This window comes from Camelina sativa, chromosome 19, assembly GCF_030686135.1.
Source record: "Camelina sativa cultivar CO46 ecotype springtype chromosome 19, ASM3068613v1".
NCBI lineage: Eukaryota > Viridiplantae > Streptophyta > Magnoliopsida > Brassicales > Brassicaceae > Camelina > Camelina sativa.
In genome coordinates this window covers 1,630,524-1,656,365 of record NC_141898.1, presented here as the reverse complement: position 1 = coordinate 1,656,365, position 25,842 = coordinate 1,630,524, and the positions used below count along the sequence as shown (strand labels likewise).

The 25,842-nt window shown below is 37.7% G+C and overlaps 5 protein-coding genes, 1 long non-coding RNA gene and 2 pseudogenes across 18 annotated transcripts; 5 read left to right on the top strand and 3 right to left on the bottom strand.

Annotated features, from left to right (window-relative positions):
* The first annotated feature begins 2,000 nt into the window (after window positions 1–2,000).
* Window positions 2,001–5,129, top strand: LOC104764067 (uncharacterized). 8 transcript variants are annotated; one of them, XR_015591650.1, is made up of 12 exons: window positions 2,001–2,364; window positions 2,532–2,768; window positions 2,864–2,933; window positions 3,104–3,135; window positions 3,233–3,357; window positions 3,441–3,503; window positions 3,621–3,689; window positions 3,847–4,041; window positions 4,234–4,295; window positions 4,385–4,463; window positions 4,562–4,651; window positions 4,850–5,129. It is a non-coding gene; the product is annotated as an uncharacterized LOC104764067 (long non-coding RNA). The 8 variants fall into 8 exon arrangements; XR_015591651.1 differs by having other exon boundaries at window positions 2,030–2,364; window positions 3,104–3,156; window positions 4,858–5,129; XR_015591649.1 differs by having other exon boundaries at window positions 2,030–2,364; window positions 3,104–3,156.
* A 139-nt stretch (window positions 5,130–5,268) lies between these two features.
* LOC104764065 (plasmodesmata-located protein 4) lies at window positions 5,269–6,865 on the bottom strand. Of its 3 annotated transcripts, none has more exons than XM_010487509.3 (4): window positions 6,384–6,865; window positions 5,924–6,298; window positions 5,713–5,835; window positions 5,269–5,615 (listed from the first exon to the last, which is right to left on the bottom strand). In XM_010487509.3, exons 1-4 carry the CDS (start codon window positions 6,847–6,849, stop codon window positions 5,608–5,610), a joined length of 972 nt encoding a protein of 323 aa, XP_010485811.2. In that variant the 5' UTR covers window positions 6,850–6,865; the 3' UTR covers window positions 5,269–5,607. The 3 variants fall into 3 exon arrangements, with proteins under 3 accessions (XP_010485811.2, XP_087359291.1, XP_087359290.1); XM_087503165.1 differs by having other exon boundaries at window positions 5,447–5,615; window positions 5,713–5,832; XM_087503164.1 differs by lacking the exon at window positions 5,269–5,615 and having other exon boundaries at window positions 5,643–5,832; window positions 6,384–6,859.
* An 866-nt stretch (window positions 6,866–7,731) lies between these two features.
* LOC104764064 (uncharacterized) lies at window positions 7,732–9,536 on the top strand. Its single transcript, XM_010487508.3, has one exon. It carries the CDS (start codon window positions 8,219–8,221, stop codon window positions 9,392–9,394), a length of 1,176 nt encoding a protein of 391 aa, XP_010485810.1. The 5' UTR covers window positions 7,732–8,218; the 3' UTR covers window positions 9,395–9,536.
* Window positions 9,537–9,590: 54 nt separating this feature from the next.
* Window positions 9,591–12,708, top strand: LOC104764063 (hypothetical protein At1g04090-like). Its single transcript, XM_010487507.3, has 2 exons — window positions 9,591–10,108; window positions 10,951–12,708. The coding sequence occupies exons 1-2, from the start codon at window positions 9,997–9,999 to the stop codon at window positions 12,540–12,542; spliced, it is 1,704 nt and encodes a 567-aa protein (XP_010485809.1). The 5' UTR covers window positions 9,591–9,996; the 3' UTR covers window positions 12,543–12,708.
* A 102-nt stretch (window positions 12,709–12,810) lies between these two features.
* On the top strand, window positions 12,811–19,599 carry LOC104764061 (putative inactive ATP-dependent zinc metalloprotease FTSHI 5, chloroplastic). 2 transcript variants are annotated; one of them, XM_087503005.1, is made up of 16 exons: window positions 12,811–14,060; window positions 14,414–14,885; window positions 15,374–15,574; window positions 15,663–15,956; window positions 16,041–16,310; window positions 16,474–16,695; window positions 16,770–16,943; window positions 17,047–17,168; window positions 17,349–17,550; window positions 17,717–17,845; window positions 17,941–18,429; window positions 18,523–18,597; window positions 18,795–18,854; window positions 19,010–19,117; window positions 19,238–19,318; window positions 19,421–19,599. In XM_087503005.1, the coding sequence occupies exons 1-16, from the start codon at window positions 13,060–13,062 to the stop codon at window positions 19,487–19,489; spliced, it is 3,969 nt and encodes a 1,322-aa protein (XP_087359131.1). In that variant the 5' UTR covers window positions 12,811–13,059; the 3' UTR covers window positions 19,490–19,599. The 2 variants fall into 2 exon arrangements, with proteins under 2 accessions (XP_087359131.1, XP_087359132.1); XM_087503006.1 differs by having other exon boundaries at window positions 12,824–14,060; window positions 19,010–19,039.
* Window positions 19,600–19,745: 146 nt separating this feature from the next.
* Window positions 19,746–22,868, top strand: LOC104764060 (inositol phosphorylceramide glucuronosyltransferase 1). Of its 2 annotated transcripts, none has more exons than XM_010487502.3 (9): window positions 19,746–20,112; window positions 20,219–20,339; window positions 20,421–20,770; window positions 20,934–21,041; window positions 21,145–21,279; window positions 21,366–21,503; window positions 21,616–21,901; window positions 22,102–22,225; window positions 22,489–22,868. In XM_010487502.3, exons 1-9 carry the CDS (start codon window positions 19,870–19,872, stop codon window positions 22,628–22,630), a joined length of 1,647 nt encoding a protein of 548 aa, XP_010485804.1. In that variant the 5' UTR covers window positions 19,746–19,869; the 3' UTR covers window positions 22,631–22,868. The 2 variants fall into 2 exon arrangements, 1 of the variants encoding a protein (XP_010485804.1); XR_015591582.1 differs by having other exon boundaries at window positions 19,808–20,112; window positions 21,395–21,503.
* LOC104764059 (kunitz trypsin inhibitor 6 pseudogene) lies at window positions 22,844–23,571 on the bottom strand (annotated as a pseudogene).
* Window positions 23,572–24,906: 1,335 nt separating this feature from the next.
* LOC104764058 (kunitz trypsin inhibitor 6 pseudogene) lies at window positions 24,907–25,695 on the bottom strand (annotated as a pseudogene). Its single transcript, XR_015591544.1, has one exon. The product of XR_015591544.1 is annotated as a kunitz trypsin inhibitor 6 pseudogene (transcript).
* Window positions 25,696–25,842: the final 147 nt, after the last annotated feature.

Genomic DNA, 25,842 nt, shown 5'->3' with positions numbered 1-25,842 from the left:
ACTTTCTTATTTTCACATTCTCTCATTCTCTTCCACAATTTTTCAAATCATTTTATGTTTTTTTTTATGTTTTCAATTTCTTATTTTTGTTGTATGGGTTACAAAAAACCAAATGAAATATCATTGTAAATTTTTAATGCTAAATTTTAATTTTAGAGACTACATAATATATATATATATTTTACATTTTTTTTATATTTAAAGATTCATCTTTATTATCTAATTTGGATTATCATCTTATAAGTAATCATTCTCTCCTCATCTCTCACCAATATCAAATGTTGTTATATATAATATGTGTTGTAAGAGTTTGATTCTATATTTTAATTTAGAAAGTATTATATTCTAATCTATTTATATTTATTTTTAAAATTTCCATAGCTAAATTTAAATTCACATATGTTGGTTTTAACAGAAAAATCAAGTTTATTTGAGAATCTGTTTAAAAAGGTTTATCTTCATTATCTATTTTAGATTAACATCTTATAAGTCATTATTTTAAAATACCATTTAACTAAATGCTCTAAAGATGAAACCATTAGTATGAAATCTAGCACTATAAATTATATTAATGAGTGAAAAACAAAACAAAAAACAAAAGGATTGAAGTTATTCTTGGGGTTTTAAAAAATCTTTAGATTGAAGTTCATATAATTTAAAAAAAAAACTAATTTAGTTTGTCACTTCAAAAGTAATATTTTCAATTTGGAATATTATGTGTGAGTGTTGAGTTATATCAACAAAACAATCAAAAAGTGTAAGTTTAAATTTTGATTGAGCCACTTGGTATTCCTTTTCCTTTAAGTCAAAAACAAATTAAAATATTTATTTATAATTAACCCACTTTTAAAGGCATTTAACTCCATTTAACTCAAATGTAACTCCTACCCAATAATTTTACATTCATTCCTCCAACTAATATATTTATCTTTCAAGAAAAAATGTTTTTGGTAAAATTTTAATATTTTTTAATTATTTTAATTGCTTTAAACTTTAAAATGAGGAATATTCTATATACAATAATTTTATACGTATACTAAATTTTTTGATAATTTTATTTGATTCAATTTTACTATAGTACAGTCTTATGTTTACATGGTCATTAAGAAAAAAAAACTTTAAATCAATGTTTAACCTCTATAAAACATGATCATAAACATAGATTCTCTCATATTAGGAAAATATTTAAATTTCTATATTATTATTTATATTAATATAACTAATCAATTTGTAATAATTTTTTGTGGAATTGGTTAATTTTTTATTTATAAAAAAGTTTATATATTTTAAATTTCGTATAATAAATAACCATACCAAAAAAATTGTTGACAGGAGTGTTATTTTGAGAAATTGCTATAATTTTTTTTTAGATTCATACATTAGTATAACTTCTTTGAGACTATACATTAATAAAACAATATTTTAGTTTAAGAAAATTTAAAAAATATAATCAAAACTATTGTGCATACAACCACAGATTGCGTGGACTAATTACCTAGTTAGTACATGAAGAAGAAAATCAAAGTTATAACCAAAGAACAGAGACGCATATACATTTAATCGATAGTTGAATATCTTAACAAACTGAACCTTAAGTTATGCATAAGACTTTTACCATTATAAGCCCTCTTCAGGTGGCCAGGCCCGCCACAGTATTTATGTAGTATATATAACCATTATGCTTATCAAGTTATCAATATGACTGAGAAGAAGACTCTCTCTTTTGCTCGCAGTGGCATTAGTAACAACACAAATCCGCGTTGGTCAAAGAATAGGATACATTATTTTAAAAAACCAACATTTCACAAAACCGGTGGAAATTGCGGTATTTATTATTATTATTCATGAGGTATTATTATTTCACAAAACCGGTATTAACCAGGATCAGGTTATAGAGAACCGGGGTCTGTTGAACCGAACCGTCAAAATTGATTTGTAACTCAAACAGTAGTTGGATTGGACGTAAAATGTAAAACCAACATTATTTGTTCTAGAGAACCGGATCTGTTCATTATTTCCTTTTCCTCTCAAATAATCAAAATATGAATTCCCTTTTTTAGTAATTATAGGAATTTCCTTAGAGAGAGTATTATTCACTTCATCATCCATCGCGAACTCTAACCTCTGCTCTGTTGTTTGTTACCCTTCTTAGGTCGTGAATCGTGAATGATGAAGAAGATGAACGTTGTGGCTTGAAAACGACAGCGGTTGGAAAATTCTAGGAATTGGGCTTTTGGTTTTAGTTTTCGGCCCATATACTTCTTTAGGGTTCATTAATTGAGACGCCGTCGTTTGGAGCATCGTCTCCTTCCTTCCTTCCTTCCTTCCCCTTTGTCCTGAAATCAACTCAGTCCTCACTCCTCAGTTACGTTTTGATTTCAGGACAAAGGGGAAGGAACAAGAAAAAAGAATCACAGATTTATAATGATTCTTCCTCCTTGTTCCTTCTTCTTCTTCTAAATCTATGATTCTTTTTTCTTGTTACTGAGTTGTGGTGTGTGATTTGAAATTTCATGTCTTCTTATTCTCAGAATCGTTGAAGCATTATAATGGCGACGAGAGAGCAAACAAGTCAGAGAGAGAGAGAGGTATGCATTTTTTTTTTTTTTTTTTTTTTTTGTGTTCTTATAACATTGCAGGATGTACAAGGATGGTAGCATCATTCCATTAGATGATTCTTGGGGTTATGCTGCAAATTTTTCACACATGCTGAGATATGATAGTCCTCAGATGAAAGAGCTTATGAGGCTTTATGTCACCATCCACAGGTTTCTTCTGCCTCTCTCTGTTTCTACATGTCTCAAAACTTTATCAATAAGCTAATTTTTTTTAATATGTGTTATGATTTTGTTCGCTCTCTCAGTATCTGTGCCAGCCAACACTGCAGCCAAGCAATGGCCCCTATCTTGAAGGAGGCTCTGCCACGATCCAAGGTTTGTTTGTTCGTTCTCTTGTGCTTCTTTGTGGAATTTTACTTTACTCCCCTTCTTTGGATTTATATTCTTGCCAGACATGAAGTTTTGACGTTTATGATTTCTTTTACCATTACAAACGACAGACTGTGGCTGGCTTATAACGATTCTTTTTGTTTCATATCTCACAGGAGGCCTTTTAAGACTATTGCGAGAATATCCGGTGATGTGTACATCCCTCGGGGTGATCAGTGTTTCTCTTCGTATCAAATTTTGAAAACAATTTGAAATTTGTTTAAATGGGAATTTTATTGTTGTAGGGACCTTGAGACGAAGTGGAATTGATAATGGTGCTGGTTGTTCCTGTTCTTGTAGTGTCACAACATTGCTATAGGGATGTCTGATTTAGCCTTATTTTATGATGTTCTGTGAAGACTGTTCCAAGGTAGGTTGTGACACTCTGGTTTTGTTCCACTGAATTACTGGATATTTTGGATTGCCAAAGCTAATTTGTTCTTATATACATAGTACTCCAACTCTGCTGTTGTTGTGTACGTTGGTTGTGGAGAGAGAGGAAATTAAATGGTTGAGGTATATCTCTCTCATTCTGAATCTGCATATTGATCGTACAGTTCAGACATTTGATCTGATGGGGTCTTCACTATTATTTAAGTTCAACTACTTTTTTAACTGTTCTTGTCATTGCAGGATAGAGAGCTATTAGAACCAGTAGCTACAACACAAAGCAAGCACAGAGGTCAATAACAAGTCAAAGAGGTAACTTTTTTTCGTGCTCGTATAAATCTATGAGGGTACAATTATTTCCTCTGATTCGATGTAATATATGTATGTTGTTGTATATGTTTGTTGTCCTTATCTCACTTCTCCTTATTTTTCTTCAGTTTATTGACACCTGTATTGCTTTGTTTTCTAGGCTGAAATGCCTGTCGACAGTAGATATCCTGCCTATCCAGCAGCATGTTTATCATCTTTCTATGAACGTGCTGGTAAATTAACATGACTTGGTGGACCAGACCGTGATGGAAGTGTTACAGTTGTTGGTGCAGTTTCACGTCCTGGAGGAGACTTTTCAGATCCTGTGACTTCTGCAACCCTTAGTGTTGTGCAGGTATTTATGTCGTTCATGGCTGCTTCCCTAACTTTCATTGTAGATGTACTTCTTGTCTCAGCTATTTACATTTTAAGGTTTTGAACAATAGTCTTGGATCTAAACTTGACTTGAGTTATAGAAGAAAATCAGTATAAATCTTTCTGAAAGGAATTGATTTGACCCGGCTCGCACATTATGTTTTGCATGCAGCTTGTAGGAAAGGATACGCTAAAAGAAAGGGAAGACTACCTTGCTCAAAGCGCGTTTACAGCGTAAGATTTCCTGGCTCCCTTCGTTTTAGTTTAGTTCTCTCTCAACGGGTTATTCACTCTCAAACCTTTTGGATGAATCTTTTTTGCAGATATGACAAATTTTTCCCTTTCTGCAAGTCCGTGTGGATGATGCGTAACATTTTCCATTTCTAGAACCTAGCTAACCAGGTAAATAATATGAGATTATTTATATGATCTACTATGCTAAGTGGGGATTTATGTCAATTGGTTTTGTCTATAATTCCATTTAATGTTGTCATACGCAGGCGGTTCAGAGAGTAGCTGGAATGGACGGTCAAAAGATTTCTTACACTCTCATCAAGTACCCGCTTGGGAGATCTTTTCTACCGTTCAGTGTAAACAAACTACTTGTTTTCCCTCAATTTATCTTTGGATTTATTACATAGCGCTCTTATAAATGTTGTCATACACCATCTTTGTTGCCATCTACCATCAATGTTTTCATTAAATGTTGTCATACAACATCGTTGTTGCTTGTTTGCAAATAGATAGAAATCCTGGATTCGTCTAACTTCCTTTATCTGGTGTTTTAGGATATCAGGTTCCTTGCGTGGGTTTTACGGGATCTTTGGCAACTTCTCGTCCAAAGCGTGGGGATCGCAAGTTATGCAACTTTTGCATTTTAATATTTTTGTTCATCTGTGTAAGTAAAATTCCTTTTTAATAGCCTTCAATCGAGTTGTGAAGCTCTCTAAACCAGGTTTGCTTTTTACATTTTTCCATATCATTTGGTCACTTCACCATCGTTGTTGCTTGCGATGGGTTATTCATATCATTTGGTCACTTCACCAAGAGAAGGTTTACATTTTTCCATATCATTTGGTCTAACTTCCTTTTTACTCATCACCTAGCATAATTGCGATGACTTATTCGAATTCGATTTTGTGATTTTTTCCCCCTCTTGAAATTATCAGGAACAATTGTGTTCCTTTATCCATTTCAGCTACATATGTTGGTGCACTCACAATATTTTTATTAGACTTTTTTTTTTTTTTTTTTGACAAACTTTTATTAGACATGAATTATTTTTTATATATGCATGTAACTCTCTTCTCTCGGCAATTTCTGCGTCTATAAAGTTTAAAAGTCAATGCTTTCTAGTGCCTGAAGATGTAGAAGAGGGTGAAGACTGATGAATACGTCAAGCAAATTAAAGGAAAACAAGTTGTCTGATTTGGTCAATGATATGATTTTGTATCTCGTATCCGAATCACTAGATGTAGTTAATACTTGTGTGGAGCTGTCCAAAATTAACTAAACCCTTAACATCTCTATGATGTAAACCTTCTCTTCAACAATCTGCAATAGGAATAGCAAAATTGAATATTTCCTTTCAAATCAAGTTTTTATTTAGTCAACTCATATTTCAATTGAAATTAAATTAATGAGAACGTACCATCTCCTTTTTTACGCAAGCTCTTTAGGAACATAAAAAAGATAGCAACAAGGACCAATGCCGCTACTCCTCCTACAACTATCGCCAACGACTTCCCCGTGTTTACTTTTGAACCTTCTTCTTCTACCAAAAGTAAACAAAATAAAAATGGCAACTCAACTCAAGTACATCATCAACTGATTTTAACTGGTGTTGGTTCAGTCGTACGTACCGTGGTATGAATTATCGGGAACTTCATGCGGGTGGTATGTATACCCGACGTAGCACCCTTCTAAGTATATTTGACCCGCGATAGACCACCGACACTCTTCTGCCGCTGCAGCAGCCGCGGCACTGACGCACTCGCCGCAATCGCAAGCTTCAACGTGGCCATCACATTGAGCCACAACGTGGAGGAGCTTGAAACTATCCTCAAAGAACCCGTGCCCGTCAACGACTCCTGTTTCAGCTGCAGCGAGTGCCTCTCTCTTCAACTCTTCGAATCCGGCAAACGTCTCCGCCGTTGCTTCATCACATATCTTGTGGAGAAGACCGTGTTCGGGGGTTTCGAATAACTTGTGGTTGTTGTGATGATTCCTAGCTCCTTCTGAACACGAACAACAAGAAGATAATCGTGTTAGACACAAACGTACGACTGTATACTTATGAGCTACATCAATATGTATACTTACGAGCACTAGGGGTCTCAACACCTTCAAACTGGTATATCAAGTGACATCCTCGGATATGAACACGAGCTGAAGTGGCGTTTCCACACAGTCTATACGAAATGTCACGAAGATCACTAACACATCTATGGCATATCTCACTCGGATAATCTTCTCTGCACTGGAACCATCCAGAGACGGCGTGCTCTTCGTTACCAACTAGAGTCTTGTAGAACTTAGATCGAGAGGATTCGGATTCGAGTTTGCGTAAGAAAGAAGAAAGGGCTTGTGCACGGAGAATGAGATTCTTATTTGAGTAATTTGAATATTTTGTTGCTGTTTTTTGAAGGATGTTTGCGTCCAATGAATCGCATTGTTTGAAAACTAGAGTGTCGTAATCCAATTGGGAAGTGTTGATGAGAGAGGGAAGAGACAGAATTATGATTTGGGCTAGGATTGGTGTGAGAAGAGAGATCAAGTGGACAACCATGGTTGAGAATTGAGACAGATCTACAGGGAAGAGAGATATATTATTAATAATATATTGGTGAATGGAGATGGAAGTTGTGGTAGATTAGATTTTATCTACGTATGTCTACTTGTCTACATATGTTTATAATTTGGTTGTGACTTAGATGGTCAAGCGCACGTGCTAAGGTATCTCTCGATCTTTTCTTCTTTTGTTGGTGTGATCATAGCCATTAGATATTATAATGAAAACAAGAATGTTTTCAATCTGTCTCGGGTTGTTTAACAAATTTTGTACTGATTTAAGCATTGTGAAACGGTCGTCATACTATTAACAATATGTGGATTTGGCTGATCCAAAATATGTTTAAAATCCCACCAACAAGAAAATATCACAACCATCTAATAATACGTTTTATTTGTTTACAACATGACATGTAAACACATACACTGAATTCATCCATTAGGAAATCCACGAACCATTTCCATGAACCTAAAGGCATATAATTCATAATGTGATATATGTTGAGTAAACTATATATTATTTTTTCTTATCCGAACAACCTCCTCCTAACTTTAAAATATCCACCGGCGCTTTAGATTATCCTATCAACCCTCTCATTTTTCTAAACAACCCTATTCGTACATCTATGGAAAAAAATCAGGACACTTGTTTGTTTTGGGAGAGCGAAATAGTCTGAAAGTAGAGGAAGACCAAGTATTTATATTTCCCTATATCGTGGTTTATTTGAAAGGCCAATAACGAAATATATATATTGCACACCAAACGTATTTGATCAATTTTGAACGAGAAAATATGAAATTATACAAAGAAAATATAAAGAACAGCTTCCTACCCAAAAAAAAAAGAAATGATAATATAAAGAACTAAGAACAAAACAAACTCTCCTATTCTTCCGTAAATATCGTTAATTCGTTATAACAGAGATCATTCACTTTGACTACATCTTTAATTTGTTTTTTCTCTACACCAATATACAAAAGTCAAAGCTCTTGAAAAACCAAACAAATCTTTAGATCAAAACAGACCAAAGAAAGAGCGAGTCAAAGAAATAATGTCTGTAACCTTAAAGTCTCCAACTTTTATAACCAATTTACCGTTTGGAAAAAAGTCAATAAAACCAACGGTCTAGTTCTTATCATGTCTAAAAACCACAAGCTTCTTCCTCGTCTCACGCTCCTTCTTAACCTCTCCTTTTATTCTCCTTGTCAATTCTCATTCTCAACTGATCGTATAATCATTCTCACGGAGACGAGTGTGAACAAAGAAGCTTTTAGCTTTCTTTAATCTCCCGCTTCTTGCGAAGATTAAACGAATCCATTATAGATTCTAGAAAAAAAAAGAAAAAAAAAAACACAAATTAATAAACATGGTTCGACTCAAGTTCGCATGTCCCGTTCTTGAAATCAATCTAATCTCAGCTCAAGATTTAGCCCCTGTTTCAAGAAACATGAAAACGTATTCCGTCGCTTGGATCAACACCGATCCTATGAGGAAACTCACCACGCGTGTTGATCAATCCAACAGAGCTAACCCTATATGGAACGAGAAGTTCGTGTTTAGGGTTAACGATAAGATCCTTGACGCTGACGCTTCAGCTATTGTCATTGAGATTTACGCTGCGGCTTGGGCTAAAGACGCCCTTGTTGGTACTGTCAATGTTCTTCTTAGCGATCTTTTCGCTCCTTGGTCTGGTTTCGGCGACGGTGACGATGGTGGTGGTGGGAACAACAATATGAGGCTTGTGACGCTTCAGATCCGTCGTCCTTCCGGTAGGCTACAAGGGTTTTTACGGCTTGGCGTTGCGCTTCTTGATGGTGGTCAACGGAGTATGCCGTTATCTATTGAGGTTTTTGATGGAAGTAGAAGAGGAGATACGAATAAAAGAGATCAAGAAGCTTCAAGGATGATGCATCGTCGTACAAATAGCGATCAATCGGACTTAACAACGTCTACGAATGATTACGGAGTTAAAACAGGGGTTGTTACCAACGGAGGAGGAGGAGGAGGAGGCGGTGGTGGTCTTGTTATAGGTGCGGATAGTATGGTGAACGGTTCGCTTTGTAGCTCTGATATCGGACCATCAGCGTCAGTGGTCGCGGCTGCGATTGCGCAAGGGCTTTACAACAGGCAGAAAACAGCGGTTGCGACGACGAATAGTAATAACAAAGAGGACGCGAGTTCGATTCTTGAAGGGAAAACAGAGGGAATTGAGCACAGAGTCGAACGGTGGAGAGCTGAGAAAAAAGGCGCGGTTGAAGCGGCTGGATCAAGCGATAAATCTAGCGGGAAAGGGGGAGCGGGAAGGAGACGTAGGAGGAGGAGAAGAAAAGAGAAACAACAACGAGGGAGGAACGGTGGTGGAGGAGGAGAAGGTAAGAAAGGGTTGTTTTCATGTTTCGGGAACGTGTTTGGATGCGAGATATCGATAACTTGTGGCGGTGGAAGCGGCGGAGAAGGAGACAGCACGAAGAAGAGATATAACAAGAATAAAGTAGTAAATCTTAGTGCTGTAGACGAAACGTTTAGTCATTCTGCGGCTTAAAGGAAAAAAAAGAGAGAAAAGTGTTTATATTTTGTTTTTTTTTTGAATGTGCGAAAACGTTTGATGATGATGCATGATGGGTTAAAACTGTGAAATTTGAAAGTATTGAGGTGAAACGCATGAATAAACTTTCAGTTACTAATAAGGGACTAATCTGAATATTTGTATAATACTGGGGTTATTACGAAAAGTTTGTAAAGATAAGGGAAAATATTAGAGCTTTTAGAGAAACGCATAAAAGTATAAACTTCATCATCATCAACATCAAACCTTCTCCTCTTTGTTACGCAATTACACAACTTGCAACGCCTCTCTCTCTTTCTATTCGCCGCGAATGTGTAGATAAGTTCATAACCTCTCTGTTTAATGTTGCTCCTTTCTCTAAATTTCTCACAAATTGAGGTATAGAGAGAGGAGCACAGAGAGAGAGAGAGAGAGACGCATAGGAGACGGTGATTTTCCCAGTTCCCGGCGAAAAATCGGATATTTCTCTATAATCGGCGAATCTGAACTTCACCCACTCGAAATCAGCTAGTGGTTTTTGGTGGGTTTCTCTTAGTTTTTCGAGATTCTGGAGAAAAAGTCTTGAATTTTGTACAAAGATGTTTGGGTGTGATTGTTTTTACTGGAGCAGAGGAGTCTCCGAGTTGGATTCGGAATCGGCCGAGCCAAAGCCCTCCTCACTTCCGTCTCCTCTTCCTTGTTGGCCACAAGGTACAAAAAAACTTTCTTTTACTGGAAATTTGCAACTTGCAGATTCTTGAACATTTTGAATCATTGAATTAATAATGTAAGTTGGAAAAATCATTTTGAATCATTAACCAAAAAAAAGCACTTTCAGCTAGGTTTGGTCTAATCTAGTAATTGAGCTTGATTAGTTATTACTATTAGTATAAGATAAGGTTAATATGACCCGTCGGTTCTCGTCCTTGGTTAATGAGAAATGTCTTAATCTTATCGAGTTTTGTGGCTTATTTATTTTTATACAGATTTTTCTTTTCGGAGAAGAGAATTTATATTCTGATTTATTGAAAGGGGTAGACTGAGAAGATGCTTTCGAATATTCTGCATGGGTTCACTTCCCGTTGTCTTTTATCAATCTTCTTTGTTTGACTCTTCTGATACAAGACTTGGTTTCAACTTTACATATTCTCACATGCAACTTTTAGATATACTGTTTCTTTTGCTATAATTAAATGTGATTTTAGTATTGGCTCGATAGTGTTTTCTAGTTATATAAAAAGGCTCTATCATTAAATGTCTTCAAAGCGTGGATGGATATGGTAATCATGTCATTTGATGGAGTTCATCCAGTTTTGTTTCTTCAGAAGTTATGTACCAACTATCGCTTATTCGCTTATAAGGGATAAAATAAGTTATGCTTGATGGAAGTCATGGAACTAAAAATCTTTGGTTGAAGTTACTAGTTTTGACTTTTGAGTATCATGTTAAAGATTTCTTTCAAGTCCATTTAATCAATGAATTGTTCTATTTCTATCTATAAGTGTTGCTACTTCTTTGTTGCCAAAAGTGATGTACTTTTCTGTAATTTGCAGGGAATGGTTTTGCCACGGGAATAATAAACCTAGGAGAAATTGATGTGGTGAAAATCACTAAGCTCCATAGAGTTTGGAGCTCCGATTCATCGCACGGAAAATCAAAACGTGCTACATTTTACAGAGCTGAGGAAATTCCAGAAGGTTTCCACTGCCTTGGTCACTATTGTCAACCAACCGATAAGCCCTTGAGAGGTTATGTACTTGCAGCTCGGGCTAGTGAAACCATCAGTGTTGATAATCTGCCGCCCCTGAAAAAGCCTGTGAGTTATTCCTTGGTTTGGAGTGCTGATTCAGAGAAAAATGGCGGTGGCTATTTCTGGCTACCTATTCCTCCGGTTGGTTACAGAGCAATGGGATTTTTTGTAACCCATCAACCAGGGGAACCTGAGACAGAGGAGGTTAGATGTGTGAGAGAGGATCTTACAGAGAGTTGTGAAACCTCTGAGATGATACTTGAGGTGGGTTCTTCCAAGAAGTCGAACCGCTCTGGTTCTCCTTTTAGTGTATGGAGCACCCAACCTTGCGAGAGAGGAATGCTCTCACAAGGTGTAGCTGTTGGGTCATTCTTTTGCTGCACATATGATATATCTTCTGATAGGAAGGTCCCTGATATTGGATGCTTAAAGAATCTTGATTCGACTTTACACGCGATGCCAAATCTCAACCAGGTCCATGCTGTTATCGAACACTACGGACCAACCGTCTACTTCCACCCCGAAGAAGCTTACATGCCTTCATCCGTACAATGGTTCTTTAAAAACGGAGCTTTGTTGTACCGGTCAGGGAAATCACAAGGTGAACCGATTAACTCCACAGGCTCGAACTTGCCTGCTGGAGGATGCAATGATATGGAATTCTGGATAGATCTTCCTGAAGACGAAGAAGCAAAGAGTCATCTCAAGAAAGGAAACCTTGAAAGCTCCGAGCTTTACGTTCATGTGAAACCAGCACTTGGTGGAACCTTCACCGACATTGTGATGTGGATCTTCTGTCCCTTTAATGGCCCGGCCACGCTCAAAATCGGGATATTCACGTTACCTATGACCCGCATAGGAGAACATGTTGGTGACTGGGAACATTTCACTTTCCGTGTATGCAACTTCTCTGGTGAGCTTTGGCAAATGTTCTTCTCTCAGCACAGTGGTGGTGGTTGGGTTGATGCGTCAGAAATTGAGTTTGTGAAAGATAACAAACCGGCTGTGTACTCATCTAAACACGGACATGCGAGTTTCCCTCATCCAGGGATGTATCTCCAAGGCTCGTCAAAGTTCGGGATTGGAGTGAGAAATGACGTTGCGAAAAGTAAGTACATGTTGGAATCTAGCCAAAGGTATGTGATTGTAGCAGCAGAGTATTTAGGTAATGGAGTTGTGATGGAGCCGCGCTGGTTACAGTATATGAGAGAATGGGGTCCGAGCATTGCCTATGATTCAGGGTCTGAGATCAATAAGATCATGAATCTTCTTCCTCTGGTTGTTAGGTTCTCTTTTGAGAACATTGTTGATTTGTTTCCCATTGCTCTTTATGGAGAAGAAGGTCCTACGGGACCAAAGGAGAAAGATAACTGGGAAGGAGATGAGATCTGTTGAAAGAAGAGAAACCTCTATGTGAACAAGAAGGTTTAGTGGAAGATGTAGTGTTGTCACTAATATGTATTTACAGTATACTAGTTTAGGGTTTGTTCTTGGTGGTTGTAATTGTAACTTGATAATGTAAGACCGGCTGATGAGCAATATGAATGTTTTGTTGTGTTTATTATGCTCTGTTCTCGTTCTTTAAGCAAATAGCACAAACCAATCCGGTTTAGTGTGTTCCCGGTATGGGATAAAATCGGTTATTGAAAATTCGGTTTTGATAATCGGTTTAATAGTGTGGGTACTGTATATTGAAAACTTGAACCGTTCTCTATTCTCTCTCTATCTCTTTCAATCTGATAAACCTCTCTTGACACTGCGCTCTAGTGCTTTTCACTTCCGTCGTCAGCTGCAGTTTAAAAATCCGGCGACTTTCCGGCGGAAACTTCAATCGTATAGCAATAGTAAGGAGCTCTAATGGAGGCTATCACAAAGATATGGTGTTGAGTTTCACTTCGGCGTTAGTGCTGCGATGGAATTCATCTCCGCTTCTTCCATATCTTCACCCTTTCTCACACAGTTGTCTCCGCTTTCTCTGGGCTCAGGTATAGTTTCGTTAAAGCCTAGATATCGGGTCAAAAATCGAAGATTTGGGTCTAGAGAATCCAAGAAATCTAGGAAAATTGTTCCCATTAGAGGCTGTTTTGGTTTTTCCGGTGGTGTCAGTGCGAGTTTTTTGAGGTCGAAACAGTCTGAATCCGGGAGTGAAGCTGTTTCGGAATCATTGAGATTATGTGGAGATGGAAACGAGCTTGTGCCATCGTCTGTGTCTAACGCAAAGACGAGAGCGAGCGTATTTCAGTTTGTGTCAAAGCCTTTAGTCTACGCCTTGTTTTGTATTGCGATTGGGTTTTCGCCAATTCGCTCTTTTCAAGCTCCAGCTTTAGCTGTGCCTTTCGTCAGTAATGTGATTTGGAAGAAAAAGAAAGAGGTAGTGAGAGAGAAAGAGGTGGTTTTGAAAACTGTTGATCATGAGTTCTCGGACTATACTCGGAGGCTGTTGGAGAGAGTCTCGATTTTACTGAAGACTATTGACAAGGTTAGAAAGGAAAATGGAGATGTTGCCGAAGTGGGAACGGTTTTGGATGCAGTGAAGGTGGAGAAGGAGAAACTGCAGAAAGAGATAATGAGTGGATTGTATCGTGATATGAGGCGGTTGAGGAAGGAGAGAGATGTGTTAATGAAACGAGCTGATGGGATTGTAGATGAGGCCCTAAGATTGAAGAAAGAGAGTGAAAAACTGTTGATAAAAGGCGCTAGGGACAAAGTTGAGAAATTGGAAGAGAGTGTGGATATAATGGAGACCGAGTACAACAAGATATGGGAAAGAATAGATGAGATTGACGATATAATTCTAAAGAAAGAGACAACAACATTGAGTTTTGGGGTTAGGGAGCTTATTTTCATCGAAAGAGAGTGTGTAGAGTTGGTTAAGAGCTTCAACCGAGAAATGAATCGAAAACTTCCTGAAAGGTGATATCTCTAGCCTTGATTTTATCTGAGATGATATTATTCTATCTTACCTATAGCTGATAATTTGGTTTCCCTTTAGAGAGATTTTAGCATTTGATTGTGATAAGCTCATCTATTTGCAAGATTTCTCTGTGCATTCCTCTTATTTGCGTGCATTTCTAGCAGCGATGGTAAAAGTTGTATCTTTTACTTCTAAGATAACCAATTATCCTGTTTGTACCTCTGCACTTAGTCTAAGTGTATCTTTTGTTGGTTTTTTTACATGTTATTGTCATGTATATGCTCTCTGTTTTTCCTGTTGACATAAATGTTGCATGTTTCACTTACAAGATCAATTGATTTTCTGGTTGTAGTGTTCCTGAAAGCTCCATTACAAAACTCTCGAGATCTGAGATTAAGCAGGAATTAGTGAACGCTCAAAGAAAGCACTTGGAACAAACGATACTGCCTAATGTTTTGGAACTAGAGGAGGTTGACCCCCTTTTCGATCGTGACTCAGTGGATTTTTCTCTACGTATCAAAAAACGCCTTGAGGAATCAAAAAAGCTGCAGAGAGATCTCCAGAATCGTATAAGAAAACGTATGAAAAAGTTTGGTGAAGAAAAGCTTTTTGTTCAAAAGACTCCAGAAGGTGAAGCTGTCAAGGGATTTCCTGAGGCTGAGGTGAAATGGATGTTTGGAGAGAAGGAGGTGGTTGTTCCGAAAGCTATCCAGCTCCATCTACGGCATGGTTGGAAAAAGTGGCAGGAAGAAGCAAAAGCCGATTTGAAACAGAAACTTTTGGAAGATGTTGATTTTGGTAAACAATATATTGCGCAGAGACAGGTAACTTTATGATATGAAGTATTAGCCCACATATATGCGGTTTGTTTATTATTGGTGGATGTTTTCCCAGGGAGGGATGGAACAATGCTTTATGTTGTTCATGGTAGATATATAATTAGCATGACTAACCTATACAGATTGTATTCATTGGTGATAGAAACCTCAAGAGTCACCTAGGTTTTGGTAGATTCTTAAGTTTATCTTTTTATTAGATATAAGTTCATGTGCTATCTTGATCTCGAGCTATTAAGTAAATCAGATTACTTGGGCAAGCAAGAAGCAATCATTTTTTGGGCTTACACCATTGATTGGATCCTTTCACTGTTTGATATTCGTAGAACTGAGATGCTAGCTGTAATGCTTAAAATGAAACAGTGTTAGTTGGAACCTTGTTGAAAAGTTTATGTATATCTCTGACTTTGCCAGAGCTTATTTGTACATTTTATTGACCATTCACCAATTAGTTAATGAATTTTTAAAATCTGAAGGAACAAGTACTCCTGGATCGAGATAGAGTTGTTTCAAACACTTGGTTTAACGAGGACAAAAATAGGTGGGAGATGGACCCTATGGCAGTTCCATATGCAGTTTCCAGAAAGCTGATTGACAGTGCCAGGATTAGGCATGATTATGCTATAATGTATGTTGCATTAAAAGGAGATGACAAGGAGTATTACGTTGACATCAAGGTTACCCATGTCATGGATTTTTTAGTTAGTCCTAATCTATTTGATGAATTTTTAAGTTTAGGTTTTTAACTCTTGTCTGTGGTTGTAGGAATATGAGATGCTTTTTGAGAAATTCGGAGGGTTTGATGCTCTTTACCTCAAAATGCTTGCTTGTGGAATCCCAACTTCTGTTCATCTGATGTGGATACCCATGACAGAGCTAAGTCTTCAACAACAGTTTCTGCTGGTTACAAGGGTGGTTTCTCGAGTCTTTAACGCATTGAGGAAGACTCAAGTTGTATCAAATGCGAAGGATAATGCATTAAGGAGAATAAGGAATCTTAACGATGACATTATGATGGTGGTAGTGTTTCCAGTTATCGAATTTATCATTCCTTACCAGGTATTACTTTATTCTCTCTCTGGAGATATTCCTCCTGCTTCCATGTGTCTATTTTTTTTATTCCTGTCTTTTTTTCTGACACAGTTAAGGCTGCGTCTGGGAATGGCTTGGCCAGAAGAAATAGAACAGACTGTTGGCTCAACATGGTACTTACAATGGCAGTCTGAAGCAGAATTGAACTTCAAGTCCCGAGATACAGAAGATTTTCAATGGTTCCTCTGGTTTCTAATTCGAAGTTCTATATATGGGTTTGTTTTGTATCATGTTTTTCGCTTTCTGAAAAGAAAGGTTCCAAGACTTCTTGGCTATGGACCCTTCCGCCGAGATCCAAACGTGCGGAAATTCTTTAGAGTGGTATGTAACTTTTCTCTCCTTTTATGCTTCTCTTTCCAACACTCTCAATTTGTCGTGAGCAGTAGTATTGTAGCTAGTATTACACCGTTCATGTTTGTTGATCATTCAGGTTTCTTACACTCACTGTTGATTACTGAAAGTCGCTTTTTTTTTCTTCTTTCAGAAATCATATTTTACGTATAGAAAAAGGAGAATCAAACAAAAGAGAAAGGCTGGAATCGACCCCATAAAAACTGCATTCGACAGAATGAAGAGAGTGAAAAATCCACCAATCCCATTGAAATACTTTGCTAGTATTGAGTCTATGAGAGAAGAAATCAACGAGGTTGTGGCATTTTTACAAAACCCAAAGGCATTTCAGGAGATGGGTGCCCGCGCACCTCGGGTATGTTGCTTTACGGTTCTATGCTTATCCTGTGGGTCAGTGTCCAATTATAAGCATTTTTTATCTCGTTGCAGGGAGTTCTTATTGTGGGTGAGAGAGGAACAGGGAAGACGTCACTGGCGCTCGCTATAGCAGCCGAAGCAAGAGTGCCTGTTGTCAATGTTGAAGCTCAAGAGTTGGAAGCTGGGCTATGGGTTGGTCAAAGTGCAGCGAATGTCAGGGAACTCTTTCAAACTGCAAGAGACTTGGTTAGCTGCTTACCTCATATTGTTTTGTTATTCATCATTTTCATAGATATTACATTGTCCTCATGATGTCATCTTATGATCTGATGTATACTGTGATGACTAGGCACCCGTAATCATTTTTGTGGAGGATTTTGACCTCTTTGCTGGTGTACGTGGGAAGTTCGTACATACAAAACAGCAAGATCATGAATCGTTCATTAATCAGCTTCTTGTTGAACTTGATGGGTAATAGCTAATTTCTATGTTGGTTAACAATTAAGACCAAAATTGTAGCATTCACAGCGTTTTCTCAAAGTATCGCGTTTAATGCAGTAGGGACTGGTCCAGTAGAAACTCAAGTAGCTTCTCCCTTTTTCCAGTTGACTTTTCTGATGTCATTCTAATTTATAACTTCTACTTATGCAGCTTTGAGAAACAGGATGGCGTAGTTTTGATGGCGACGACACGAAATCATAAGCAAATTGATGAGGCGTTAAGAAGGCCAGGTCGTATGGATAGAGTATTCCATCTTCAAAGTCCAACTGAAATGGAAAGGGAGAGGATTTTACACAACGCTGCAGAAGAAACCATGGACAGAGAACTCATTGATCTAGTGGATTGGCGTAAGGTGATCTTAAGCTTTGCAAAGTTGTTTATTTTCTTTTGCATCTGATGGTTCATTTCTATTTTGCTTGTGAGTACTATACCAATTCATATTTCTTCTTTCTTGCTCTCTCCTATCTCTCTCTGTAGTTCTGTTCCCTACTATGTTAGTTACCAATTCATGTTTACAGGTTTCGGAGAAGACAACTTTATTACGACCGATAGAACTAAAACTTGTTCCAATGGCTCTCGAAAGCAGTGCCTTCAGAAGCAAATTTCTGGACACTGACGAACTTCTGAGTTACGTTAGCTGGTTTGCGGTAAGAAATGTGTCATCTTCTTCGCCTATGGTCAAGCCCATTTTTGTTAATTTCGAAGTGTGATTCATCAGGTGATTTTTTTCTCTTTCTGACAGACGTTTAGCCATATAGTCCCCCCATGGCTGCGGAAAACTAAACTTGCAAAGACAATGGGAAAAGTGCTTGTAAATCATCTTGGACTCAACTTAACCAAAGAAGATTTGGAGAATGTGGTTGATCTGATGGAACCATATGGACAAATAAGCAACGGAATAGAACTTTTAAGTCCTTCTGTTGCTTGGACGAGGGAGACAAAGTACCCACATGCTGTCTGGGCGGCTGGTCGTGCTCTCATTGCACTTCTAATACCAAACTTCGATGTTGTGGAAAATCTTTGGCTTGAGCCTAGTTCCTGGGAAGGAATTGGGTGTACAAAAATCACCAAGGTCACAAGTGGAGGCTCTGCAATTGGGAATACGGAATCAAGATCATATCTTGAAAAGAAGCTTGTTTTCTGCTTTGGATCTCATATTGCATCCCAAATGCTTCTTCCTCCCGGAGATGAAAATTTTCTTTCTTCTTCAGAAATAACTAAAGCGCAGGAGGTAAACTCTTTCTACTCTTTTTGCAGTATGCTGTCGTCTACATACTTAATGTTTCGTTTCCCTATAAAGATAATTATTTGTGTCTTGCAACAGATTGCAACACGTATGGTGCTTCAATATGGCTGGGGACCCGATGACAGTCCTGCGGTATACTATGCTACTAACGCGGTAACCTTCTTTCTTATATCTGAAATTGGCTCCATTCCAAGATTAAATATCTGATACCACTGAACCAACATGATGAATACTGAACATGATGATTTGATCTTACATACTGTTTCCATTCATTCTGATGTCCCATCTGATCAGTTGATTGACCCTATACTTTTTTTTTTCTGTTTGGTTTATTTGATTCGATTGAGCAGGTTTCAGCTTTGAGTATGGGGAACAATCACGAGTATGAAATGGCGGATAAAGTTGAAAAGGTTCGTTTTGCTCTCTAGTTTTCCATACGTATCTGCCGTGTCTGTGGTGCCTCTCTAGCATTCCGCAATTTTCTATCTTTAGCTTAGCTTTTCGGTAGTTTCAAGCATTGTCCAAGGCTAAATGACCTCTCTAATACCATCTTATTCCTCTACAGATTTATGACTTAGCGTATGAAAAGGCAAAGGTAATGCTTCTTAAAAATCGCCGTGTCCTTGAGAAAATCACAGAGGAGCTACTCGAATTTGAAATCTTAACTCAGAAGGTTAAATCTTTACGATGGTTGAGATCAAATTAGAATGAAGGATTGTTCCAAACAACCTATGATCTTATCAACCTCTGCATAGAAAATCTTATCAATTAGGTTACCTCGTATGGTTTGCAGGATCTTGAAAGAATTGTACATGAGATTGGGGGGATTCGGGAGAAGGAACCTTTCTTTCTCTCAGGAACTGATTACAATGAGGCAAGTATTACGACCATCAATGTAGTAGGAGACGTTTAGCCATTTTCTGTTGATACTGCTTAGTGCTTACAGTTCTTTTTTCTCTTTTTTGTTCGTTTGCAGCCATTGTCAAGGAGTTTTCTTGATGTTGGAGATCCACCAGAAACTGCACTTCTAAGTGCACCAACCTAAAAAAGCAATTGAGATGATTCCATATTTTGATGATAGAGTTTCTTAGCATACCTTATGATCTACTTATGTATTAAAATGGAAATTGTTTTATATAAATAAACATTTTATAATTCGTTTTGACTTATTTATTTATTTAAAATTAAATGAAATTTATAAAGAGATTGAATTTGTGTAAGAATCTAATACTGAGGAATCGAACCAGTTACCTCAAGTCTATTTCACAAGTGTCTGAAACCAATGGGCCAAATGAAAATTCGCCGCCGGTTGAACCGATTCAGTATTTATTACAGCGAGAGCCGAAGCAAATGCATTGACTTGCTTCTTCTTCTCAACTCTCAAGGCCCGGCTCTGGACTACTACTGTCACGTGATCCCGAATCCATGATGAGACTCAACTCGAGTTTCTGGGTTCTCCTCTTCTCAATCACGCTTCTTTCAATCCAATTCAAGTCTTCTTTTGGATCCGCATCAACTAAGGAAGCTTACGTCACACTTTTGTATGGAGATGAGTTCTTATTGGGTGTTAGGGTATTGGGCAAATCGATCCGAGACACTGGATCCAACAAGGACATGGTCGTATTGGTCTCTGATGGTGTTTCAGACTACTCTAAGAAGCTACTCAAGGTTTGGGTTATAACCTTTCTATTCCTAGAAGCTTTAAAAGATCTAAAAAAAGAGAAGGCTTTCCTATGTTTGAGTTATTAAAGGCTAGATTTTTGATTATATGTAGGCTGATGGATGGAAGATAGAGAAGATTAGTTTATTGGCAAATCCAAACCAAGTTCATCCCAAGAGATTCTGGGGTGTTTACACTAAGCTGAAAATATTTAACATGACTGATTACAAGAAAGGTAAGTGATTTGTGTTCTGCAAAATTAGAGCTTTTTTCCATGTGTTTATATTTATATGTCACTGTTTTTGTTTTGTTACAGTTGTGTATCTAGATGCTGATACTATTGTGGTAAAGAACATTGATGATATGTTTAAGTGCTCCAAGTTTTGTGCTAATCTGAAGCACTCTGAGAGGCTGAACTCTGGGGTTATGGTTGTTGAGCCCTCTGAAGCTTTGTTCAATGATATGATGAAGAAAGTGAAGACTTTGTCGTCTTATACTGGTGGAGATCAAGGGTTCTTGAATTCCTATTATCCAGACTTTCCGAATGCTCGTGTTTTTGATCCTAGTTTGTCCCCTGAAGCCATGAAGACCAGACCAGTTCCTAAAATGGAAAGGCTATCTACGTTATACAATGCAGATGTTGGTCTTTATATGCTTGCTAACAAGGTATATTCAATTTGAAATTTGTGTTTAAGCTAATCTTTATTTTGATTTCATGTCTGTTGATGTTACTTTTACCTATCTCTTCCCAAGCTAAGTGATGTGAGCTGGAATGTGTGTGGCCTAGTTTTGATTATTTAGAAGCTTAAGATTCTCATTATTTATGTAGTGGATGGTCGATGACAGCAAGCTTCACATTATTCACTACACTCTCGGCCCTCTTAAGCCTTGGGACTGGTGGACAGCATGGCTCGTGAAACCTGTTGAGGCGTGGCATGTAGGTATTCCTGTTCGTGATTGTACATTTATTCTCATTATTTCTGGAAAATTGAGTTCGTTGGAGTGATATGCTAAGTTATGTTTCATCTGGGAAACTGCAGAGCATTAGGGTAAGGCTTGAGGAGACTCTTCCTGGAACTGGAGGTGGAAGGACCCCAAATGATGAATTCATGGTCAAGTTCCTTTTCTTGCTACCACTTTGTGGGCTTTTGTTCTGCCTTTATCGTTCCGTACAGGTTAGACTTCATGTTGTACCCAACCATTTCTTTCATCTCAGCTAAATTCATCTCTTTTGGATCTCAAATTCATTTTTATACTGCAGGGACGTGACTTCTTGGGTTCAATGTGCAGGAGCTCATTATGCATTCAAATCAAATATCTTTATTACAAAGTTAGATCTAATGGAACAGTTGGTTATAGCGGTGTATCAACATTGTCTACCATGAACCCCAACTATCAAGTTAGTTTTCATTTTCCAGACTGTTTTTAGCTCATAATTGCCCACTTACCTGCCTTTTTGCTTTTTTTAAAGCTGAAAATTTATTTCTTATGTTCAATTCTTATCACTACAGCTCCACACTGGCTCACACTCTAAGGTTCCTCAATACTTGGGGGCAGTTTCAGTTGCAGTCTGTTTTGTGGCTGCTTTGATATCCATTGGCGTTTCCTTTATGTTTGTGCCAAGGCAGATCATGCCATGGACTGGCTTGATTTTGTTATATGAGTGGACATTCACAATCTTCTTCCTTTTATATGGTAGCTTTCTACTTCTAGTGTATCAATATGGCAAGAATATTGCAGTTCAAACAGGATCTCTTGCATCACAAACAGAGTCGTCATTGGATGATTCGGGAAAAGGTATGGGCATGTTGAAATCATGATATCAATATCTTTGGCATTCTCTGGAAAACAATGTATAAAAACCATAATTTACTCTCTCTCTCTCTCTCTCTCTTTCGCCAAGTCTACTCATTCTGTGAACTATATAGCCCCAGAGACACAAATATCTTTCTCATTTTTTTTGTTGGTTATCACTAACTTGCTTGACAAATCAACAGGTCATCAGCGGGGAGATGCGTCTTTTGACTTTACTACATGCTATTATGGATTAGGGATGGCATTTCTGGCTGTTGCTGCCATTTCTTTGCCCTACGTTTTAGGGGTCACCGCTTTATTTTTGAGGTAACTTTCTTCATATTGGCTGTATCATTAGCATCAAGAACCAACCCATAACTTTCCGCTGATAAGGAAATCTTAAATCATTTGCTTATGTTCCTCTTTGGTCTTAAATCACCTGGGAATGTGTTTTTCATTCTCATAAATTGTTGTTGATTCATCATACTTTCTGTTCTTGGATTTGAGTGGATTAGGACCTGTCAGGATGAAATTTTGTTTCACTTGTTTATAATATACTAACTGGCTAGTATCTGTTACATATCGAGCAGGTTAGGTCTGATGATAGCGGTAGCCATGGTTCTAGTTTCGTTCATGACCTATGCTTCAGAGCACCTCGCAATCAGATGGTTCCTCAAAGGTCTAGAAAACCGTGACACGACGAGAACAAAGTCAATCTGCTTCCTCTGCTGACACACACATACACACCACACAAACAAACAAAAGCGTGTCACAATGTTGTTACTCATGACACAAATTATGATCTCTTTATTCTTATCCTCCGAGTTTTGTTCTCTCTTGTGTTTTTTTAATTAGAGAAATTATATGAATAGGCAACAAATTAATGAACCAACGTATGATCTCTTGATTCTGTTAAGATATGACTCCGAGTTTTGTTCGTTCTTGTGTTATTATAACATTTATTATTGCGTATTCATGTTCTTACAACAAGTTTTATTTTGATTTTGAAATGAAAACATTACATCAGAAGGAAGATTTGCCTTAACTTATAGTACTCATGTTCTTGTAAAAATAAATCTCCATCTCGCCAGAATACCTCTTCGATAGCAACCTATATATTGGATATTCATTGCTCAAACTGATAGTGGTTTGATAGTCACGATCACCGTCAGCGAAAGTGAACTTGTAGTATTCGTTAGTCTGATGGATGGCGAATGTACTGTCATTGTTTGACGTTGATTCAGAACCGTTGAGGACTACTTCACCTTCTAAAGAGTTTCTCTGAACTACTCTCCAAAACCCGGATTCACCGCAGTGAGAGGGATCTACGAACTTGATCTTAAGTTTGGCTGATTCACGTACAACATCTGACTTGGACAATAGTACAAACATAACTTGTGTGGGTGCTGACATGTTTGGATTGGTGACCATTAACGGTTGTTGTGGGCATGAGTTGGGATCACTAGATCCCCGTTTCATTCGGCATATCCACATGTTGTAGTCCGACGTCATGAAGCTGATGTAATACGGCACGTTGGGCTTAACCGGATCTCCTTCGCCATCGTAAACCACGTCGGTCCCTTCACCAGCAACACCAGATGTTGTTGTTATCGCAACGAGAAAGAAAGAGAGCATCATCATCCGGAATGTTTTCATCTTATGTGTTGTTTTCTGTTTCTATCTTGCTTTCGTGTTCTTGTGTTTGATTAGTTCCTTTTATAGAGATTAATATAGTGTGGGTCGGTTACAATGCCCACTCTTTTTCGTTTTCACATATTGAACTTTGCTTCTTAAAGCTGCTAAAACATTTCTTTTTTCCTTACTATCTGGATCTTGTTTACGAGGTGGATCTAAGTCAAAGCTACATACATACCAGTTAAGAAATAATTAAACACGCTCCGCAAGAGCTTATTAGTGTTATGTTTCGTAAACTTCCTATATAACGTGAATTCGATTCTATATCCTTTATATACATTATATGACCATTTGAGATGATGAATTGATGATATTTGCTAGCTCACGAAGAGAATGATGACTAAACATGTCATAAATAAATAATGTGACTTTTATATACAACCAATTGACAATGTCAATGAATTGGCCACATAATATCATTCAATGTTTTTAACTTTTATCTCACGTCACTTCCTATGTAAGACTCTTCTCACATATAGATGGTGAATGCATGCATGTAAAAAATCCAAACTTACATTTATAAAGACTTAGATAATAATGGCTTCGATACCAATCATAAACACTTCCCCCCCCCCCCCCCCCCACCCTAAAAATATGGAGATTACAAGTGTTTTTTTTTTTCAATGCCACTTGCTAATTGGTAAAGAAATTAAACACGTTTCATGGCGGCGATCGAGGGAGTAATTTTGGAGTGGACTTTCTTATTGACCCAAGATAAAGAAATGTTGATGATTCTTTGTTCTTGGATTTGAGTGTATTTGGACCTGTCAAGATGAAATTTTGTTTTACTTGTTTATGTATACTAACTGGTTAGTTTCTGCTATATATATATTGAGCAGGTTAGGTCTGATGATAGCCGTAGCCATGGTTCTAGTTTCGTTTATGACCTATATCCTTCAGAGCACCTTGCAATCAGATGGTTCCTCAAAGGTCTAGAAAACCGTGACACGACGAGAACAAAGTCAATCTGCGCTTCCTCTGCTGACACACACACCCACAAAAGCGTGTCACAATGTAACTCAATACAACGTATGATCTCTTTATTCCGCTAGGATAACTCCGATCGAGTTTTGTTCTTTTCTTGTGTTTTTTTTTTTCTAAATGATTTTGGTTCCTTCGTCACGTAGTCGTAGCCAATATCATGATTTACAACAAATTTTAATTTACAAGAGACGAGTAACCTTTTTGGCAAATCACATTTAGTAATATATTGGGAAGAGAAAGCAACTTAAAGTAGAGTAATAACATCCAATACGCAACAAATTAATGAACCAACTTATGATCTCTTCATTCTCTTAAGATATGACTCCAAGTTTTGTTCTTTCTTGTGTTATTATATAATTTGTTATTGCGTATTCATGTTCTTACAACAAGTTTTGTTTTGATTTTGAAAAGAGAACATTACATCAAAAAGGCCAGTGAAAATTTGCCTTAACTTATAGTACTCATGTTCTTGTAAAAATAAATCTCCATCTCTCCAGACAACCTCTTCGATAGCAACCTATATATTGGATATTCGTTGCTCAAACTGATAGAGGTTTGATAGTCACCGCTGTCGTCGTCACCGAAAGTGAACTTGTAGTATTCGTTAGTTTTATGGATGGCGAACGTACTGTCATTGTTTGACTTAGACTTAGATCCGTTGAGGACTACTTCACCTTCTAAAGAGCCTCTCTGGACAACTCTCCAAAACCCGGATTCACCGCAGTGACGGGGATTCACGAACTTGATCTTAAGCTTGGCTGATTCACGTACAACATCTGACTTGGATAGCAATACAAACATAACTTGTGTGGGTGCTGACATGTTTGGATTGGTGACCATTAACGGTTGTTGTGGGCATGAGTTGGGATCAGTAGATCCCCATTTCATTCGGCATATCCACATGTTGTAGTCCGACGTCATGAAGCTGATGTAATACGGCACGTTGGGCTTAACCGGATCTCCTTCGCCATCATAAACCACGTCGGTCCCCTCACCAACCACACCGGATGTTGTTGTTATCGCAACGAGCATGAGAGAGATCATCATCAACCGGAATGTTCTCATCTTTGTATTGTTTTCTGTTTTTCTCTTGCTTTTGGTGTGTTCTCTCGTACTTGAGGTCCTTTTTATAGAGATGGAGATAGTGGGTCGGGTACAATACCCATTCTTTGCCGCCTTCACATGTTGAACTTGCTTCTTAAAGCTTCTAAACACTTTCTTTTTTCCTTACTATATGGATCTTGCTTACGAGGTGGATCCAAGTC

Bases quoted from the DNA above. Each gene is read 5' to 3' on its own strand.
- LOC104764065 (XM_087503164.1), bottom strand. From the start codon at position 6,849: ATGGTTGTCCACTTGATCTCTCTTCTCACACCAATCCTAGCCCAAATC. The intron at 6,299-6,383 runs GTAAGTATACAT...GTTCGTGTTCAG, and splicing joins TGTTGAGACCCCTAGTGCTC to AAGGAGCTAGGAATCATCAC. The intron at 5,833-5,923 runs GTACGTACGACT...TTTTGGTAGAAG, and splicing joins TCCCGATAATTCATACCACG to AAGAAGGTTCAAAAGTAAAC.
- LOC104764064 (XM_010487508.3), top strand. From the start codon at position 8,219: ATGGTTCGACTCAAGTTCGCATGTCCCGTTCTTGAAATCAATCTAATC.
- LOC104764063 (XM_010487507.3), top strand. From the start codon at position 9,997: ATGTTTGGGTGTGATTGTTTTTACTGGAGCAGAGGAGTCTCCGAGTTG. The intron at 10,109-10,950 runs GTACAAAAAAAC...TGTAATTTGCAG, and splicing joins TCTTCCTTGTTGGCCACAAG to GGAATGGTTTTGCCACGGGA.
- LOC104764061 (XM_087503005.1), top strand. From the start codon at position 13,060: ATGGAATTCATCTCCGCTTCTTCCATATCTTCACCCTTTCTCACACAG. The intron at 17,551-17,716 runs GTGATCTTAAGC...TCATGTTTACAG, and splicing joins ATCTAGTGGATTGGCGTAAG to GTTTCGGAGAAGACAACTTT. The intron at 17,846-17,940 runs GTAAGAAATGTG...TCTTTCTGACAG, and splicing joins GTTACGTTAGCTGGTTTGCG to ACGTTTAGCCATATAGTCCC.
- LOC104764060 (XM_010487502.3), top strand. From the start codon at position 19,870: ATGATGAGACTCAACTCGAGTTTCTGGGTTCTCCTCTTCTCAATCACG. The intron at 20,113-20,218 runs GTTTGGGTTATA...GATTATATGTAG, and splicing joins ACTCTAAGAAGCTACTCAAG to GCTGATGGATGGAAGATAGA. The intron at 20,771-20,933 runs GTATATTCAATT...TTATTTATGTAG, and splicing joins TTTATATGCTTGCTAACAAG to TGGATGGTCGATGACAGCAA.